The 21,812-nt window shown below is 38.3% G+C and overlaps 1 protein-coding gene and 1 long non-coding RNA gene across 4 annotated transcripts in view; one reads left to right on the top strand and one right to left on the bottom strand.

Annotated features, from left to right (window-relative positions):
- The window catches only part of LOC111749599 (uncharacterized), a 73,327-nt gene extending 52,609 nt beyond the window's left edge, over positions 1 to 20,718 (top strand). The window contains exons 5-6 of the long non-coding RNA XR_002784824.2: positions 16,192 to 16,295; positions 19,605 to 20,718. This is a non-coding gene — a long non-coding RNA (uncharacterized LOC111749599). The remainder of the gene's footprint in view (positions 1 to 16,191; positions 16,296 to 19,604) is intronic.
- Positions 1 to 21,812, bottom strand: part of MYOM1 (myomesin 1) — a 198,456-nt gene that overhangs the window by 41,640 nt on the left and 135,004 nt on the right. For all 3 annotated transcript variants that reach the window (XM_023543963.2, XM_064294689.1, XM_064294688.1), the window contains 5 exons: positions 20,548 to 20,732; positions 16,168 to 16,282; positions 3,378 to 3,534; positions 1,752 to 1,858; positions 1,592 to 1,636 (listed from right to left, as the gene is read on the bottom strand). In XM_023543963.2, coding sequence (XP_023399731.2) covers positions 1,592 to 1,636; positions 1,752 to 1,858; positions 3,378 to 3,534; positions 16,168 to 16,282; positions 20,548 to 20,732 — 609 coding nt within the window. The remainder of the gene's footprint in view (positions 1 to 1,591; positions 1,637 to 1,751; positions 1,859 to 3,377; positions 3,535 to 16,167; positions 16,283 to 20,547; positions 20,733 to 21,812) is intronic.

Raw genomic sequence — 21,812 nt, 5'->3', positions numbered from 1 at the left:
ATGAGCACAATTTTGTGTTCTGGAATTCCCATTCTTCGCAATGTTATTCATAATTTGTTACGATCCACACAGTTGAATGCCTTTGCACAATCAATAAACACAGGTAGACATCTTTCTGATATTCTCTGCTTTCAGCCAGGATCCATCTGATATCAGCAATGATATCCCTTGTTCCACGTACTCTTCTGAATATAGCTTGAATTTCTGGCAGTTCCCTGTCAATGTACTATTGCAACCACTTTTGAATTGTCTTCAGCATAATTTTACTCGCATGTAATATTAATGAATTTGTTCAAGAATTTCCACAGACCACTGGATCATCTTTCTTTGGAATAGGCACATATATGGATCTCTTCCAGACAGTTGGCCAGGTAACTATTTTCCAAAATTCTTGGGATAGGCTAGTGAGTGCTTCTTGCATTGCATCCATTAGTTGAAACATCTTAATTGGTATTCCGTCAATCCTGGAACTTTGTTTTTCACCAATGCCTTCAGTGCAGCTTAGACCTCTTCCTTCAGTACCATTGCTTCTTGATCATATGCAACCTCTGAAGAAGTTGAATGTCGATTAATTCTTTTTGGTACAGTGACTCTGTATTCCTTCCATCTTCTTTTGATGCTTCCTGCATTCTTCAATATTTTGCCCATAGAATCTTTCACTATTGCAACTCGAAGCTTGAATTTCTTCTTCAGTTCTTTCAGCTTGAGAAATGCTGAGCATGTTCTTCCCTTTTGGTTTTCTGACACTAGGTCTTTGCACACTTCATTATAGTACTTTACGTTATCTTCTTCAGCTGCCCTTTAAAATGTGTTCAGCTCTTTTACGTGATCATTTCTTCTGTTCGCTTCAGCTACTCTATGTTCAAGAGCAAGTTTCAGAGTCTCTTCTGACATCCATTTGGGTCTTTTCTTTCTTTTTAACGACGTTTTGCTTTCTTCATTATGATTTTCTTGATGTCATCCAGCAATTCGTCCGGCCTTCAGTCATTAGTGTTCAATGTGTCAAATCTGTTCTTGAGATGGTCTCTAAATTCAGGTGGGATATACTCAAGGTCGTACTTTGGCTGTGGTGGACTTGTTTAAATTTTCTTCAGCTACAACTTGAACTTGCATATGAGCAATTGATGGTCTGTCTGCAGTTGGCCTCTGGTCTTGTTCTGAATGGTGAGACTGAGCTTCTCCAACATCTCTTTCAGTATTTTATTTGATTCTTGTCTATTCCATTGAGTGAGGTTCATGTGTATAGTCAAGTGCATATACCCAGAAGATATATATGTGATACCAAAATATGTAGGTAAAACTTGAAGAACTTAATCCTCAAATGTTACACCTATGTTGCCTGACACTTCTCTATGTAACAGAACATGGGATGTATTTTCTACAGTCATATCATTTGTATCTCTGGAGGACAAATGGCAAAGCAATGAAAAAGCAGCACTTTTAGAAAGTATATCTGTACCCACCAATGTGGGTTCCATTTATGTTCTCAAGAGCCTCTGTTCTGCATACCATCAGATCGTCACCTGACCTATTCCAGAAGTCACTACCGAGTAAAATTGCTGAGCTCTGTGAATGCGTTTTGGACACTTACTTGGGAATTTGTGTTCCTGGCTGAGAGCAAGTAAACGTTTCAACTCTGTAGAAAGAAAGAGAGAACATTAAACCTTTACTAAAACAAAACTGTCTTTATGTTAGAGAATACTTGAGAAATTAAAGCAGCATTAGACTTCTTAATTTGATTTGAAACTTACCTTCTTCGTCTATTAAGTAGCTTGAAGCAATTCCATCAGTGTCTGTTACATCACAGGAGTAAATTCCCAAGTCATCCGTCCCAAGGTCTTTAAAGGTCATTTTCGTCCTTCAAAACAACAATATTTTTCTTAGAATTGAAGCTATATGGGGTCAGTGGATCTGTGTTCTGCCCTGTTTGTAGGTAGGTTGGCATTTGTACGTGCTACTTCATTTGAAACACTGTTCCTATCCCCCTTGCTGAGCTAAAACGTACTGATTTTTGATGTCTTAGGTTAAATGTCATTTCTGAGAAGACTTTCCTGACCTCCTTGGATGTGTGTGTGTGACAGGGTAGCTGGTATCTCCCACCCCCAAACTGTCTTGTATTTCAATACAAATCTGGCAGAAAGATATGTAGCTGATCAGTCCTTGCTGGGGAGCCTGAATTTTTTCCCCAAAGAGTGGAACCTGCTGTCAGTACTGCTGGGTGCCTTTCCCTGTGCTCCCCTTTTCTGAGCTTATCGTGCTGGTTTATATGCCTGTTCCATTATCTATATCCCATAATCCCTGTGCCTGCAGGGGCAGGTATTGTTTGGTTTACTGTTGTACTGCCAAAACCCAGTACCTTGTCTGGAACGTAATATGTGCATCATAAACATACGTGGAACGAATAAATGAATAAGTGGATCAATGGTTACGTTTTACTGTGTTTTCTAACTTTGGTGAGTCATACTGCTAGTCAGTGTCTAAGATCAGCTAAACATTTTAATGTTAGCCAGTGGAAACACTGGAAGAACTATTTATAGTTTGTCTTTTCTTTGACCAAATGTATGTTTTACTTCAAAGACTTTACAGCAGAGTGACAGAAAAATGTGTTTTAATTATAGTCAGTATTTTCTTGCCATTCTCCAACTAAATTGTTATTTCTTTCTGAGATGAGTTGGGTTTCATTGTAATAGAAAAATACTTTGTTTTAGCAAATATAATTCAATATGGTTGATACTATGAGAGTACAAAGCTTGATAAGCAAGGTGAAGTAAAAAGAAAACTCAAAATCTTAGAGCTGAAAAGAAGTGAGAGAACATAAAATTAATTCCCTCTCTCCTCCCCCATTTTACAAGAAAAGAAACAGAAGTTACATAGTTTGCCCAAGGTCACCCTGGAAGATGGAAGTAGAATGCATCATCTATAAGTACTACCCATTATTGAGTTCTTTTCACTCATTACTGATGGTGAAAAGAGCACAAGAGATTATATTTAGCCCATTTAATTTACCATAACTTGAAGCAAGTAGCAAGTTCTTCCAGCAACCCCCAATTAAGCATTCTCACCACTACTTTAAGACTCCAAAATGTCTTAGAATTAATGAGAATCATCTTTACAGTGGAATTTTATGTCAGTCAAAGCTTTTCTAACATCATAAATGAGATAATATATGAGAAAGCACTTTAAAGACGCTAATGCGAAAGCACTTTATAAGGACTATTATTTTTAAGGTTTATATTCATTATGACTTTATATGTAGTTGCAAATATATTTGCAACTTCCTCCCCTTATTCCAAGTAATTAAAATTGAAAACGAAGAGCTTACATCACGCTCCTATGGTGAAAAGGAAACCCATTACTACCACTGAAGCAGTTCTTACTTGTTGCCTTTGCTTTCAACTTCTAACCGTGGAGAATCCTCAGTGGATACGTAATCCTTAGACCAGGTGAATTTGGAATTTGGAGACATCTGATCACATTCGAAGTTCAAAGAAATGACTCCATCATCATCCACATTCACAACAACCTCTCTGGTTCCTAGAAGGTCAAAAATAGGATGCTGACACTTTCTGATAGAATCAACTAAGTACAAACTTTTACCTTGAGATTCTTTACTTTAGCCTTAAATAAAGCAAGGTCTTGAATCCGTGCAAAAGAAGGTCCCAACCGCTCACCAAATGTGCATGGTCCTGTTTGACAAATCAACTTTCTCACTGTAATAGAACATTAAATGAATGTGCCACATCTCTTAGGTAGACCCAAAACCATGGACAGTATTGTTTGTTCAGGGCTGAAAAAAAAATTGGTGCTATTTTAGCCACATTTTCTCGCTCAGTCCTTGATGTGACCATGGTACATTCATGAGAATGGGTTGATTGTGAAAAGGGGGACAATGTAGCCTTGGGAAAAAAGAAGGTTGAATAGTCCTTCACCAAAACCAAAAAACCCATTGCCACTGAGTCAGTTCCAATTCATAGTGACCCTATAGGACAGAGTAGAACTGCCCCCATAGGGTTTCCAAGGAGCAGCTGATGGATTTAAACTGCTAACCTTTTGGTTATTAGCAGCCGAACTCTTAACCTCTGCAACACTAGGGCTCCTGACCTTACCAGGACCTAATTCATGACTTTTGCTTCAATAACACCCACCTTCAACTAGTCATCAGGAAAGGCTAGAAAGAATAAAGAACTGAAGGGAAATTGGAGGGGAGAACATAGAGGGAGTAAGAATTGCCTATGTTCACATGTTCAAAGTTGGTAAATCATGGAAGAATGCAGACATCCATGGAAACTTGCTCTGCTGATCAGGTGACCATGAGCCAACCTAAAGACGCCCCTCTGGATTAGAAACGAGAGCGATCTAGAAGCAACTATTGTCAAAATGTATGGAAATACGTTGAAATAAATTTTGAGAGATACAGATGTTTGAGAAGGATTGGTTTTTGAATTTTAAAAGAAAAAAATTTCAGGAAAAAAGAAAACAATTCAGTTTATGTTTCGAGTTCTTTCATTTTTGAGAGTTATGTTAAATTACACCTCCATCTAATATAACATATCAAAGAGTTTGTACAGCATGAGAACATTGACGCACACACCAAAATCTATTCCGAACGGAGTAAAATGTGCTGCTCATGTTGACATTTACTCACGTGCCAGTCTAAACTTGATTTGTTTTAATACTTTAGGAAAAACATATTTAATCCCAGAATGGCACAGCTTTATTTAAAGAGAAGCATGAAATATATTCCAACAGATACTTCGCATGAGTTGACGGTTTCCTTTCCAGATTGTATCATAACAGGCTAGCATCCTGGCCTACTGTCCAATAAAACTTGTCAGTGGAAAAAACATTGCAAAAATGCTCCCAGGGGAAAGGCAAGAAGCAGCCAGGGCCCAAACAGCAGAGCGGCAAGAGGGTCTTTGTTCCTAACCTTCGCATCCATTCTAATTTGTGTCCTTACTGTTGGCAGTGTGGGCTTCAGTGATAAACCTCCAAAAAGTAGTTTTTAACACATGTAAAGCTCAGAGCAGACTAGTTCTAGAGGAATGTTTTAATCATTTTTTCTTTTAAGCAAATAAAAGGTTATTTTCAGATAAACTGAAATAATGACCAATTAAAGGTTAATGGTTCCCTAAGTGAAATGTCCACCATATGTTATGTTTAAAAAGCGCTGTCTATTCCATCGGAAATTGCGGGTGGGGATTTATTCCTATTCCTGAAGATACCTGATGAAACAAATATCAAAAAAAATATTAAACAAGAACTCTTATTAAAACCTAAAAAAGGACTAACACCTAAGAGAGTGCCCATTTAGCATGGTTGAGCCACAGAGAGAATATGAATAGAAAAGTGTGGTATTATCATGAAGGGGAAAGAACTCTTTCTAGAATGGATGCTGACTAAACCTTTTGTTGATATTTTCATATCTATTTTGCAGGCATGGCAGATTGTTTACATTAATCCTTCATTGTTTCATCTGTAATCCCTTTTTAAAAGGAAATGAATCATCCATATGCTTGCTGTCTATTATATTAGGGGTATACCTTAAATTTACAACAGAAAAAAGTGGTATAGGTTAAGAATCTTGTTTTTACTAAAGTGCAAGATTTGATCTTTCTGCAAACAGGAGTCACAAAACTGGAAGAATGGGAACAATTTAATTAGCTAAGCCTTTCTCTCAATTCCATAGCTAATCTTAGCACGCTCATACCTCACCCATCTGGAACTTTGCCCAAAACCACGAAGCGAGGAACTCAAGCCTCCGGGAGCTAGTGTTGATGTGACAAAGTCCACACACTGGCATTCCTGGGCACCAGTCATGGGAGACTTTCGTAGACTGTCACTTGAAATCTATTTACACTCAGCTTAAGATGATTCTAAGACGCCTCGTTGGTAGGTTTCTCTCAGTAGCCTAAACTAAAAAAGAGGGATTAAGAAGCTACTTTTTTTTTGTCAGCAGGCACACTGAGAATAAGAAAAATGATCATAAGTGAGGAAGCTGAAAAACTAAAAAGCAGACACAAAGACAATTGGTATGAGAGCAAATAGCTCCTTGCTCCATAATGACATTACTGTATTGCAACAGTGTACGATAGATAAGCCTAATAATTATGGCTCTGAGTCACACAGAAGAGGGTAAATATGATGCAGTACACTGCATCCAAGAAGGCTGTACTTAACGAAATGTGTAGTATATATATATTTTTTTGTGTGTGTAGTATATTTTTAGTATATTTTAAAAGAATTTTCATCAAACTGTCTTAAATTATATTTTAAAGTATTGATGCTTTAGCAGTAAACTATCAGGTAAATGGAACAATCTAGTATTTAAAACACCATTTTTTCCAGGTTTGTGATTGATCAAATTTGGCCCCAAACTCATGCAACTTGGAGAACAGAAAAACCTGCTTACTTGCTTTCTCAACTGCCTCTGTTGCTAAGAATATAGCTATCTCATTGATGTGTTCTGGAAAATTCATATTCGTAAAGTATTTTTTGTGAAAACATGAAATGAAACAAAAACATGTTATTTCTGAGTCCCAGGCAATACACATGTTTCCACCTTAACCTCTGAGCGTTACATCATTGTTTTATAGCTGGGCTTTAACCTAAGAAATGGGATAATTTATACTTCTTGGAAAAAAGTAGTAATTTTTGAAAGTCCTAGATTACAGTTGATATTTAATATTAACTGTAATGTCACCTAGCATCTAAGAAAGTTTTTCTCATCTATGAAGATTTTCTCACTGATCACATCCAGTTAGCACAGGAAGCAGTATCTGCAGTGAGCGGAAGAGAAAGGCACAGGCATTTCTTCAATTTACGGACACATAATTTCTTTTTATTGTGTCCATGTCTGGGTGCAGTCAAAATTGTTGATTTATTTAAGTAAATGGGCGTTAAAGGGAAGAGTTAAAACTATACTCAACACTTAAACTATACTCAGCACTTAGGATTTTCACTTTTTGAAAAGTTGCATTGGGTATTTACCAAGAATAGGGTTAAATTCTACAAGGACAAAGATTTGGTCTGTTACATTTCCCACACATATTATTTGTGTCGGAGACTAGACTTAAAAACAACTTTAAAAGGAAAAGGTCATCCTGGACAGAACTGGAGAAAAACGTAGAACAAAATTCTAAGTCACAGAAAAAGACCAGACTTACTGGCCTGACAGGGACTGGAGAAACCCTGGGAGTATGGCCCCCGGATACACTTTTAGCTCAGTAACGAAGTCACTCCTGAGGTTCACCCTTCAGCCAAGGATTAGACAGGTACATAAAACAAAATGAGACTAAATGGGCTCACCAGCCCAGGGACAGTGACTAGAAGGCGGAGAGACGGGGAGCAGAAAAGCTGGTAATAGGGAATCCAAGATTGAGAAGGACTGTTGACGTGTCATGGGGTTGGTAACCAATGTCAAAAAACAATATGTGTACTAATTGTTTAATGAGAAGCTAGTTTGTTCTGTAAACCTTCACCTAAAGTACAATAAAAAAAAAAAAAAGGAAGAAAAAGATCAATTTAGAATTGCAATGTTTATTTTATTGGCACTTGTCTTATTAAACCTTGAGTACAACATCAACAATATTTTAATAAATAAAAAAATAAATAAATAAATAGATAATATGAAATAAAAGTTCTAACAAAGAAAATATTTTACCAGCAGTGTGCTTCCTGCTGTATTTTATACTCAGAATTAGAAGCTTGATCTTCTCCCTGACAAATCAATGTTACTGTCAACTGGCCCCAAATATCACTCTAAAAGAAATAATAATCTCAAGCATTTGAAAAATCAAGTTCACTGAAACTATTTCCAATACTTTTTCCTTCTTAAGTGTATTTCATGAGTTCCATAACAATTTTCATTAGAAAACAATGTTCAGTAAAAATAACGTAATGAAAAAATATACTTTAAGCACACATTGTTTAAACATAAGGTAAGTTTATTGTCTTACAATGATGACTGCAATAAGTTATAGCTTGTACACTATTTGTTACATGAACTATGATGCTGAGGTCATCACATTCTTTCAATATGACCATTTGAATTCAAAGACTTCTGTTACTGTTTAATTTTACTTAGTTTGTTAACAAAGTTCTTTGAAGAAAGGCAGTTTTTCAGAATGACATAATAGAAACTGTTTCACAGTGATACTTCTAATGGAAAATTGGACTGAAGCTGCCTTTGGAAAAAAAGGTAGACGCTACCTGAATTCTGGGTTTAGGAATAGGAAGAAAAAAAAAAAGGTGTTTTTGGAAAATATAAAGAAATTACTTGGTATAATGAGGAGTAAATGTGAAGAAACAGTAATTTAAAACAGAAGGATATCACTTGGAAATTGAGAAGTAGGCAAAAACATAAAAAAATGAACTTAGCATTTTCTTGCATGTGAAAAATGGACATGTTGGATTATAGACTTCTCTTTTATAACAGGAAGTAGACAAGTCCATCTGGAGGGCAAATTTTATACATATTAAAATCTGGTAGGAATTAATAATGGGATGTTTAAAATAAGGGGTCCTGGATATATTTGCTGATGTTTAGGTACCATCTAGTCCATTCCTACTGATAGTGACCCTATGGAAAACAAAACAAAACCTTGCCCAATCCCCCGCCATCCTCACAGTTGTTGCTATGTTTGAGCCCAATGTTGCAGCCACTGTGTCAATCCATCTCATTGAGGGTCCTTGTTTTTTTCACTGACCCTCCACTTTACCGAGCATGATGTCCTTCTCCAGGGACTGGTCCTTCCCGATAACATGTACAAAGTATGTTAGACAAAGTCTTGCCATCCTCATTTCTAAGGAGCATTTTGGCTGTACTTCTTCCAAGACAGATTTGTTCGTTCTTCTGACAGTCCTGGGTATATTCAACATTCTTTGCCAACATCATAATTCAAAGGCATCATTTCTTCATTGGTCTTCCTTATTCATTGTCCAGCTTTCGAATGTGTATGAGGTAACTGAAAATACCATGGCTTGAGTTCAGGTGCACCTTAGTCGTCATGGTGATATCTTTGCTTTTTAACACTTTCAAGAGGTCTTTTGCACCAGGTTTGCCCAATGCAATACGTTGTTTGATTTCTTGACTGCTGCTTCCATGGGCATTGATTGTGGACCCAAGTAAAATGAAATCCTTGCAAATTCAATCTGTTCTCTGTTTATCATGATGTTGCTTATTGGTCCAACTGTGAGGATTTTTATTTTCTTTAATGTTGAGGTGTAACCCATACTGAAGGCTTCTGTCTTTGATGTTCACCAGTAAGTGCTTCAAGTCCTCTTTACTGTCAGCAAGTAAGGCTGTGTCATCTGCATAACACAGGCTGTTAATGAGTCTTCCTACAATCCTGATGCTGTGTTCTTCTTCATATAGTCCAGTTCTTGAATTATTTGCTCAGCACACAGATTGAATAAGTATAGTGAAAGGATACAACCTAATACACACCTTTCCTGACCTTAAACCATGCAGTATCCCCTTATTCTGTTTGAAAAACTGCCTCTTGAACTATGTATAAAGTTTCTCATAAGCACAGTAAGTGTTCTGGAATTCCCATTCTTTACAATGTTATCCATAATTTGTTATGATTCACACAGTTAAATGCCTTTGCATGGTCATTAAGACACAGGTAAACATCTTTCTGGTATTCTCTACTTTCAGCCAAGATCCTTACGACATCAGCAATGATATTCCTTGTTCCACTTCCTCTTCTGAATCTGGCTTGAATTTCTACAGTTCTGTGTTGTTGTACTGCTGCTACAGTTTTTGAATTATCTCCAGCAAAATTTTACTTCTGTGTGATATTAATGATATTGTTGAATAGTTTCCACATTCTATTGGATCCTTTCTTTGAAATAGGCACAAATATGGATCTCTTCCAGTTGGTTGGCTAGGTAGCTGTCTTCCAAATGTCTTGGCATAGACAAGGGAGTGCTTCCAGTGTTGCATTCGTTTGTTATAAATATCTCAATTGATAGTCCATCAATTCCTGGAGTCTTGTTTTTTGCCAATACCTTCAGTACAACTTGGACTTCTTCCTTCAGTCCATTGGTTCTTGATAACATGATACCTCCTGAAATGTTTGAACGTTGACCAATTCTTTTTGGTGTAGTGACTGCATGTAAAAATTCAAGCCTCAAGTTGCAATATTGGAAGATTCTACAGGGAAAATATTAAATGACGCAGGAAGCATTAAAAGAAGATGGAAGGAATACATACAGTTAATCGCCACCAGATACTGTTTGGTATACCAGCCTGGAGCCTGTTAGAAATGTGTTCATTGCTTTCTAGTTAATACATTGGTCTTGTTTTTTCTAGAATGTTTATAAAAAATAATCATTCATTTGAATATCGTGGAAGTTTCTTTTGTAAAATCACAGTAGAAATTTCTGCCTGCTATGTGTCCAGGCCACCACGTGTCTGTCAGTTTGTTGTACTGTCGTGACTTGTGTGTTGATGTGATGCTGGAAGCCTTGCCACCAGTATGTCAAATACCAGCAGGGTCACTGTAATGATTTTTTTAAAAAAAGCTGAAATAAAAACCACATTAAACTGTTCATATTCCCATACATTTCATAATCTGGTATGAGAATCCTTTCTCATGTGATTTAAAGTCTTTTACAATGGCATTAACGTATCACTTTTTATAAACTTTATTTGTCCTTCTCTGTGGTGTATGTGTGTGTGTGTTATGGGACAGAAGAGAAGCAGATAGGAGGGAGTTAAAACAATCTGCCCCATGTAAGGCTGAGCTGCCCTTTGCCGAAGATGATGATAGCTGCTGACCCACCATACTGGGCTGCCTCCACTAGACGCTTCTCTTACAGCTCCCCTCCATAACGTGAGGCACACTACAATTCCTAGCCAATGCACGGTCATGACCTGACTGTCAGTGGAGGCTTTTGTCTTGCTAGGGTGCTGAATAGGTTTCAATGGAGCTTCCAGACTAAGAAAGACTAAGAAGAAAGGTTTGGCAATCTACTTCTAAAAATCAGCCAGTGAAAACCCTATGGATCACAAGAGTCTGATCTTCAACCGATCATGGGGATGGTGGAGGACTGGCCAGCATTTCATTCCATTGTTCACGGGGTATCCTTGATTCGCAGCCAACTCGATGGCAGCTAACAACAACAACAGGGTTACGTTTACATGCTGTGGGTACGGAGCAGATGCATACTCACGGGCTAAAACATGGAAGTCATTCATTATTTTTCATTTAATAAGCATTTATTAAATGCCTACTCAGTACCAGGTACTATGCTAGGCCCTAGAAAAACAAAGAAAAAAGACATAGTTCCTATTTTGAAGGAGCTTCACAGTCTAAATCCACAGTTCTCAAACCTGGCTTCACACTAGAATTACTATGGAGCTAAAAATCAATCCATCAACCAATCAAACACAAATAAATTTGTTTCCAGCCTCAATCTTTGTTCTTGTTATTGTTGTTAGGTGCCATCGAGTTGGTTAAGACTCATAGTGACCCTATGCACAACAGAATGAAACACTGCTCGGTCCTCCATCATTCTCAGAATCGTTGTTATGCTTGAGCCCATTGTTGTGGCCACTGTGTCAACCCATCTCACTGAAGGTCTTCCTCTTTTTTGCTGACCCTGTACTTTACCAAGTGTGACATCCTTCTCCAGGGACTGGTCCCTCCTGATAACATATTCAAAGTGTGTCAGAGGAAGTCTCTTCACCCTTGCTTCTAGGGAGCATTCTGGCTGTACTTCTTCCAAGACGGATTTGTTTGTTCTTTTGGCAGTCCATGGAATATTCAATATTCTTCATCAACAGCATAACTCGAAGGCATCAATTCTTCTTCGGTCTTCCTTATTCATTGTCCAGCTTTTGCATGCACATGAGGCGACTGAAAACACAATGGCTTGGGTCAGGTGCACCTTAGTTGTCAAGGTAACATCTTTGCTTTTTAACGCTTTAAAGAGGTCTTTTGCAGCAGATTTGCCCAATGCAATATGCCGTTTGATTTCTTCACTGCTGCATCCATGGGTGTTGATTGTGGATACAATTAAAATGAAGTCCTTGACAACTTCAATATTTTCTCTGTTTATCATGATGTTGCTTATCGGGCCAGTGGGAGAGTTTTTGTTTTCTTTAATGTTGAAGTGTAATCCATACTAAAGGTTGTAGTTTTTGATCTTCACTAGTAAGTGCTTCAAGTTCTCTTCACTTTCAGCAAACAAGGTTTTGTCATCTGCATAAGGCAGGTTGTCAATGAGCCTTCCTCCAATCCTGACGCCATGTTCTTCTTCATATAGTCCAGCTTCTTGAATTATTTGTTTAGCATACAGATTGAATAAGTATGGTGAAAGGATACGACCCTGACCCACACCTTTCCTAACTTTAAGCCACGCATTATTCCCTTGTTCTGTTCAAACGACTGCCTCTTGCTCTATGTACAGGTTCCTCATGAGCAGAATTAAATGTTCTGGAATTCCCATTCTTCTCAATGTTATTGATAATTTGTTATGATCCACACAGTTGAATGCCTTTGCACAGTCCATAAGACACAGGTAAATGTCCTTCTGGTATCCTTCATGACTCCACTGCTCAACCACTGAACACACATTTGCATTCCCAGCCCTAATAGGTTCTGGACCAATCAGTTTTTTGAAACTGGAATTTTAATGAGTCCTTAGTTAGTAGGTTGTCAATTCAATCCCAAATCTTTATTTCTACTGGTCCTGCTGCATTCTTCTAGCAGTCCTGCTCCTGGTGACCAAGCCCAGGTATGACCCAGTGCTTGCTTGCGACTCTGTCTTGTGTCTGGGTCCTCCTGCCATCACCTGACTCCTGACCACTGCTCTGTTTCTCTGATAAGAATGCCTGCAGCCTGTACCACCAGCTCTTTGTTGCCCTCCAGGTCACCTCCAGGTCACCTTGGCAGGTCTCTCTCTTGTCTCAAGTCTGATCTGGCTCACTTTGCCTGCACCTATGCCCCAGATCTGATGCGATCAACCACAGGTACTGTTTTAAAAATATCAAATATCAAGAACAGAAGTGCCCTTTTACATACTAACAAATCTAAACTAAGTATTTTTCAGCTTAAGCTTTTTGCAGGTTTTTCTAGCTAATAGATTTCTTGGAAAAGTATGACACATTTAGTCCATTACCTGGATCCTCATTACTGGCACAGTTAGACTTTGTAGCAGTGACTGGGCTACAGATCCTTGCATATTCTTTGACTTCAGTGGGAGACCAGAGACTCTACCAGCACTGGTGGCTTAGGTTAAATTTTCAGGGGAATTCAAAGTACACCTGAGATATCTTGTTGGCTGTATTTGTGGTTTGCTGTTACACGATAAGCTTTATTTTCTATCCGAAAATTTAATGTTTTCCAAAAGAAGTTGTTCTTCTAAAACAGCAACCTAAGTTTCAAATCCCAAGTCTTGAAATTGGATAAAATGCTTTTCCCTTCATTCTAACATAAAATAAATGCCTGGGTAAAAGAAAATATATTGGTATTTAACAAAATTAATTTAGACAATTTTAGGTTACATGCAAATTTTTACAAGGACTTATAAAACCTCATTTGTAGTGTATGAACATGTTACTTTCACGACTAAGGTGCTCCTGACCCAAGCCACAGTCTTTTTAATAGTCTCATATGCATGCAAAAGCTGGCCAGTGAAAAAGGAAGACAGAAAAAGAACCGATGCATTTGGACTGTGGTGCTGGCAAAGAAGACTGGAATACACCTCAGAGGAAATGCAACCAGCATGCTCCTTAGACGCGAGGGTGGTGATTGGCTTGCTTACTTTAGACATGTCATCAGGAAAGACCAATCACTAGAAAAGGATCTCATGTTTGGTAAAGGAGAGGGTAAGCGAAAATAAGGGAAACCCTCGATGAGGCGGATTGACACAATAACCAACATGCAGAAACGATCTTGAAGATGGCACTGGACCGGGAAACATTTCATTCTGTTATACATAAGGTCACTATGAGCTGGAGCCAACTCAAAGACAGCTAACTAACTAACTAACAACAACATCTTATGTCCCATCATACTGTGTTGTAAACTCTGGCTTTGCTGCTAAACTGTAAGCCCTGCCTTCAGGGACGGCATCACTCTTTTCCCAGTGCCTACACAGTGCCTGTCCTGTCCTAGATGCTCAGGAAATACATGCAAGGAAGAATGTGAACATAGCAAGTGGAACAAGTCCAATATCACTCTAGGGTTTTGGTGTTCCTTCATGGGGAAGCATTTAATTTTGTACATCCAAGGATTCTTTCTAAGCTGTGAGCCAATGGCTCTGAGAGAGTTAGTATGGTGCTGTTTAGCACACAGATGTCTGCAGCTGTTTCTTCTGGTTACATTCTGGGAATGGGGTAGTCAAAAAAAAATGGCTTGTGGTGCCTTATTCCAAATCAGTGAAACAAAATGCTCACCCAGGAGCTACTAGCAGATGCATTTCTGGTGGTAAAATTTCTGTAGTGATGGACCTGTGAATGTCATGCCTGGCCGTCTGGTTTAACTGTTCCTCAGCCGATCAGATTTGGGATCCACAACCTACAAGATGACTTTGGCCTACCAGTGAATAGAAGAAGAGTTCCCTTTGTAGGCATCTAAGTGGTGCTCTGACAAAAGGAGATTCTGCACTTGGGTCCATTTTCATGTCCATTTGGTACCTTTTATTTCCTCACAGATGTAAACTGAAGAGTCTGATTTCTGTAGGAATGTGTGTCCTGGTGTTTTCCTGTGTTACCTTCAACCTGGCATATGCATTCATAGCATTTTTCTGTTTCCTCATGAAATTTTGCAAAGGATACTTACATGTAGTGTGGCACGTCCTCTGGACACCCACCATGCTTTTGTACAAGGAGGTCACTTTTGTTGGACCCCTGTCTAGAAAGTAGTTACAAAAGTGACTGAAAACAGGTTATGAAGAAAGAGAAGAAAAGGGGCAGATGTTCCCTAACGGATACATTTTTATACACTTTTCAAGTTAACAGAGCAAAAACAGTTGTCTATTGTATGTTCTTTTCTCATCAGAAAAATAAGTATTACATTATAGATCTGCTCTTTGTTTATTTCAGTCTGAAAATGGGGACAGACTAAAGTGTAAGTTCTTGGACTAGAGTGAATATAAACCTAAAATAACTGGTGGATATATATTTTTTATATCCTCTCTCCTTTTCAGTGCTTTCTTTTATGTAATTTTAATAAACTAAAATATAGGATACCTTTGAAGAATGATAGAGATTGAAAATGATAAAAGAAATCATTACTATGTAATAACCTGAAACCACTTGGGATGTGAACACTGTAAATTTTGTTCTCATAATAAAGGGAAAGACTGTCTTCCCTAGTCCAATCATAGCATCTCTAAAACTGGGAAGTGCGGGCAGCCATTCAGTGATGTCAGCCGTTAGTTTAACCCAGGGTCAGCAAACTACGGCCCGTGGGCCAGATCTGGGACGTTGCCTGTATCTGTATCTGTATGATCTACAAGCTAAGAATAGTTTTTCCATTTTTTAACAGTTGAAAAAAAAAATCAAATGAAGGTTAACATTTCGAGACATGTGAAGATTACGTAAAATTCAAATTTTCGTGTATATAATAAAGTTTTATTGGAACACAGCCATTTTATTAGTTTATATATTGGGTATGGCTGCTTTTATGCTACAGGGACAGGACTGAGTAGTGGTGACAGAGATTACATGGCTATAAAAAAAAATACTATCTGGCCCTTCACAGAAAAAGTTTGCCAACCCCTGGTTACACTTAATAGCTGTGATTACCTAGCTCCTACATTTGTTTAAGGATTGTGCCTGTATTGTATCAACCTCCCCTACGACTGGAAAGACATTCTTGTGTGACTTAATGGCCAGTGCTTTACAGGAATAATGTCCCAGGAAGGTATGCATGAAACGGTTGGTCCAGGAAGTGGAATTTGACCAAGAACATTCCTGTTTTTAGATATAGACCAGAAGACCCCTAGGTGTTTTTCAAACCTGGCTCACTCCTGTCCTGAGGCACCTATGAAGAACAGCAAATGGCTGTCATATTCTAAGGTCATATTTATCAGTGATTCAGACAGCATTCACTGATGGTCTTAAAAATTAGGAAAGGCACTGAAGTTAGGTTGGATGCTATTTTGGTTATTGTACCCAGATGAGGTTAATTTTAATGGAAAATAAAAGCACACCTGGACGTGTTTCTGCCACCACAGGACCGGCAAGGTCAGACGGCTTCCCGACACCCGCCTGGTTCATGGCTCGGACACGGAAGACGTAGCTGACACCCTCCTGGAGGCCTTGCACCTGGAAGAAGCAGGTAGAGGAGCAGTGGATGTGTTGTGCCCTTTTAAACAGAAATGTTCTTCCTCTGTAACATTGCTTTAGTTATTCAGGAGAAAAAGCCCAGGACATGACCTAAGCTTTAGGATTTTCCTCTCTGGACCAGTTGTAAGCAGTTGGTGAGGAGGTGTAAGATCCCTTCAACTCTTTTTTAGATTGTGTAATGGCCACCAACATCAGAATCCAAAGACTGGTTTAAATGAGTTATCCAAAAATACAACACCCAAAGTACTCATGATAGCATAAACGCTGCCTTTTTTTTTTTCTTTTAACTGATGCTTTTGAGACATCCTATGAATAATTTCAGATAAAATTCTTGGCAAGCGGGGGGAATTAAAAACATAGACCATTGACATTTTCTATTTGTTTAGAAGCATGTTAAAGCACTAGAACAAAAACAAAAATTGTCCCTGTAAATTTAATATAGCTATTTCTTACAAAATAGAGAAACAATATAATTATGAATGTAAGTAACTTATGAATAATCAAAATTTAGAAGACCCTGTAAAGCAGTTCTACTCTAAAACACATGGGGTTACCATGAGCCAGGGCAGACTTGATCGCAACTAATAATAACAACAACATTCTAAATTCTAAATCCCCAAGTTTTTAATACTCAAGGAGATGTTGGCTGAGGATCCACTACATGTGTGCCACTGAACTATGGTTATAAAGAATTGTCAAAAAATATTTCTGTTTCTGTGATGGACCCACTTCACAATTTTTTTGTGACTTTGAGTTCAACACAGTCTTATTATTGTTTTAAATACCATTAATATATTATCAAAAATGAATTTTTATTTTTAAAATGTGGCTTTGAAAAGCTATACTATATTTTTAAAAAGGAATTTATTACATACAGAGGGCACACTTTTCCCATAATATTGTGACAGAGATCGATAGAACTTATTTACCCAAAATTGTTTAAATCAAACAATGCTAGAACACATTTATTCAATTAAGTGAAGTGTTTGTGACCATGTATTTAAAGGACCTATGTATTAGATTATTTGATTTTTTAATCTAATTACTTAATAGTATTGTGTTTACAACAACAGAATGTCACTATCCACGTAATGATAGCTTTCACTGGAGCCAATTTGAGATAGATTTTAATCTGTAAGCTAGCTTATATTTAGGCACAGGCTACATGCACAGTTTGATGTACTTAAACTCTGTGTTTAGACATACAGCCAGGAAACTGTGGATTTTCCTTGTTGTGATAAAAACAGCCTGATCTCCAGGTGCCTGACACATCTGCACCTGACTCTTAGGTAATGTGAGGCTAAGCACACATTTGAGTCAGATTGCGCAACACAGACAAGGAAGTATATCCACATTCCAGTGTCTAGCTGCTGCTGTGACAGGGCCACTCCTTCATCAACACAGGGACAATGACCACTGACTCCAACAGCATCAGAAATACATAATTTATGCACATCGACTTCCCTTTTCTTGGACTCTTTTTCCTTCCCTATAATTTCCACAGGAACTGTTTTCTTGCCTTTTCCATCTATGTCCCCTGCCCCCTTCAATAACTCACTCCCTTCTTACACTTTGTCACCCCCAGGTTGTGATTACCAATTTAAAAAAAATGAGGAAGCTTGGTTAAATTCTTTTGGTTGAAAGTAACACAGCTTTAGCTTTTAGAAACACCCAGACAATTGGTGTTAAAACAGTGGCGTCACTATGGTTGATGTCACCCAGTGCCATAACTCAGGTCTCACCCTCCCACGTGCCTACTCCCGTACCAGATCATACAGAATCCTTAGTAATTTTTTTTGTATTAATGTAATTCGTAAATTGTAATTCCCATATATCACTCCTCCTTTCCCTTTAATTACTACTTCATTCTCAAAAAAGTTACTGATATAGGTTCACAAATATTAATTACCACAATATTGTAGCTAAAACACCAGAAAATTTGACAAAATCAGTGACTATAAAAACAACAAAATAATGAAAACAACAGTGCATGCTTATGGAATGTGCAGAAAAAACCACGTGATTCAAAGAGTCACCGTAATTGGGTAATAATGACAGCTCTGACCAGAGCGCATTAGAAGGTTCAAAAAGTAAATTAGCATAGAGTTTTAACCTTGTTTTTTAGGTATATTGATACATGTAAAGCTGGGCTTACGAAAAATGTTTTGTTGTTCTAACTAACTATAGTGATTTTTTTATAAAAGATAATAAATTTCCGTTGAAACACGGCACAAAAATTTTCCAATCATTTTGGTGTCACTCCCTCTGATGGTGTCATCCAGTGTGGTCCACATCCCGTAGCCCCTGATGACACCACTGTGCTGAAATGAATGTGGCTGCTTCTGGCAGAAACGAGTCGGCCCCCTATGCTCTGGCTACAACAACACTAAATTCTCCCACTGGTGGAACTGTCTCTCCTGTCCAACTTAAGTTTATCAGGCTATACTTTAAAAATATGTTAATGATTATATAAGTCTCCAGTATAGGCTTGAAAAACTTCTGAATATAAAACATCTGGACCAATGCATATATACCAAAATGGGTATGGAGATTACAGGATATTTATCTTCTTTATATTTTATTGTTTGGATTTTTCTTAATGTGTGTGTGTTAGTTTTATAATGAGAAAAATCAATAATCCTATTTCCATTTTATAAGCTGTTGATAAAATATAAGATCATAAATCAATGGAATCTCTAGACCTTGTAGGAAGTTCGTCTCTAGGTTTGTTGGGCATAATCTCAGTGTCACTTTCTTGCTCTTAAATTTGCCCTGCTTCTTCTTTTTGCTGAGTGACATTAACTGTTCTTTGATATGTTTAAACTCTGATATTTTTTCCATGTGAACTGTCTGTCTGTCCAAGGGCTCTGCCCATTTTTCTGGGCTGTGGGTCTCCTTGGCTTGGCACCCCACCCTTGTTTTGCTTGATCTAAGCCCAGTTCTGCCTCAGGCTCTTGAGATCCTGCTCTGGGGCAGACTGAGGATTTGGAAACCCTCATCCCAGCTGTATACACATACCGCCACCGTCAGGATGTTTCTGACCTTTATTTTATGCTGCCCTTTGGGGGTTACTTTGAATCTAGAGGTCTTCTGATTTATCCCAACAACCAAACAGCATCCTATGCTCCAGGCTTTCTGGACCTTTTCTCTTTCTCATGAAATGTGACCTTTTCTATTTCCTCAGGGCTTTGGAAGGGGCTGGAGAGCTGATTGGCATAAGCCAAATTGAGTTAATGGCCTATTAGGTATAATGACTTATGGGTACCCCCTACTGGAGGAGAAATCTACATTTTCTTTACAGGGACTGTAAATGCCTTCACCCCAGAGAGCAACAGACTGATGGCGTGGACTTCAGTCCATGGTGGTAAGTGGATGGAAGAGATCTGTTAGACTAGGAATAATACTCTGAGTATCTTCATGGCTCACTGAATGGGAAGTGGCCAATTATAACAACAGTTCCATCCAGTGTGCAGCTTTCTGCATGACTGTGGTGAAGTCACACTTCATTCAAATCATAAGAAATAGGATCATATTTTCCATAGTTCTAAGGCCCTGCTGTGAACTCAGGGCCTCCACATATCACTGTTAACAATAGGGGAAATCATTTTTTCAAGATTTCCATTTGGTACAAGTTAGGGACTCAGTGGTTATAGCAGAACAGTCTTTGGTAGATAGAGTTAGGAATTAGTTCAGTTAGAAAACTCTAGAAGAATTTGGAGGGCAGTGACATGAATAAGGGTGAGGATAAGGTCAAGAGTTGAACAAGTCCACTCCACTAATCTCTGAGAGCTCACATTAGCACAAGCTTGATGGAGTGAGTAAAGAGAAAGAGCATAGCACCAAAGAATCAGCAGTTAAAGGCCAACTGGTGTGAACTCTGTAAAAATAGCACCCTTGAGTAAAAAAAAATTACAGGCAGGAATGGAAAGCCGTAATGTTTTAAGACTGAATAACAAAAATGCAAGTTGGACAAGATAGGGCAACAAGGGAAAGAAGAGAGAGAAGGAAACTGACAGATGTTTTTCAAAGTGAGGTATTCAGGTTAAATACACCAAACTGTTTAAAAAGCAGCAGAAAGTACCCTCAAGCCTAACCACCAAACAGAATTTTACCAAGAACTCAATATATGAAACAGACCAGTGCAGAGCTGTTTTGCTTTATCTTGCTAACTTTAACATTAACATTTTTAATAGAGCAGTTCTCCTCTGTAAAGACGGTTTCTAAAACTACCAGCATCCTATTACCCTCAGGTAGTTGTTCTTAATAGCCGCCTTGTTGAGTCCTCGCCACTTGTCATCTCTGGCATTGGCCTCCTTCAAGTCCACAAAGTAACCAGTCACCGGGGTCCGTCCAGAGTAGACTGGCGGCTTCCAGTGGAGAACCAGGGAGGTTTTCCTGACTTCACTGTACTTGAGATCGTGTGGAGGTCCTGAGAGAGTGAAAGCAATGAATTGAAACATATTGTAGACGTGAAAAATCTAATATATGTCAATTTAGAACCACACCTAAGGCATTAAAGCTGAATCTGATGCTCGTGTTCTTTCGCCTTTTACTCTAGCATCCTCATGGAAATATGTATTTTTGTGGTCTTTCTCACATCGTCTTCCAACAGCTGCTCTCCATCAATCCATTCCACCCCTTTAATGGGTGGTGAAGTCCAGTGCAAGGTGCCTCTCAGTGTCTATAATAAAACTTTCCTTCAGGCTGTTCTCAAGCCCGCAAACGTGCCTGGATTAAAATTCTTTATCAGAACTGTTTAATTTAGTTGCAGATTCAGTTTTAGGTTATTTTTGGAAAATGATCTGAAAATCCTTCCAAATCTCAATTAGTATGAAGAAAACAACTGCATTTGATGGCATGTGACTATAGATAGTAACACTTCTTTCAAAGAAAAAAGGAATATAATACAAAACAGCTCCCAGTTGGAAGGAAATCTTTCCCCGAAAGCATATATCCCATATACTGGTAAAAACGAATGACAGTTTATGACTTACAAAGAACCTTTGCCAAAATAAATAGACACAAACCTGTGGGGCTTGAATCTGTGCTAAACACTGTCAGGTATTTTACATTCATTTATCTCATTCATCTCCGAAACGATGAAGAGAAGCCAAGTAACTTATTGAGCCTCATCATGTTGTTAGGTGCCATTGAGTAGGTTCCGACTCACAGACCCTATGTTCTCTTGTATGAAACACTGCCTAGTTCTCAGCCATTCTCACAATCATCGCTATGCTTGAGCCCATTGTTGCAGCCACTGTGTCAATCCATCTCATTAAAGGTCGTCCTCTTTTTCACTGACCCTTTACTACTTTACCAAGCATGATTTCCTTCTTCAGGGACTGGTCACTCCTGAAAATATGTTCAAAGTATGTGAGACCAACTCTTGCCATCCTTGCCTCTAAGGAGCATTCTGGCTGTACTTTTTCCATGCAGATTTTTTCGTTCTTCTGGCAATCCATGCTACATTCAACCAATTCTTCGGTCATCTTTATTTATTGGTAGAAGG

The sequence above is a fragment of the Loxodonta africana genome, chromosome 11 (genome assembly GCF_030014295.1).
Source record: "Loxodonta africana isolate mLoxAfr1 chromosome 11, mLoxAfr1.hap2, whole genome shotgun sequence".
In the NCBI taxonomy this organism is placed as follows: Eukaryota; Metazoa; Chordata; class Mammalia; order Proboscidea; family Elephantidae; genus Loxodonta; species Loxodonta africana.
The sequence above is the reverse complement of the archived record's forward strand: the minus strand, read 5'-3'. Positions and strand labels throughout refer to the sequence as shown.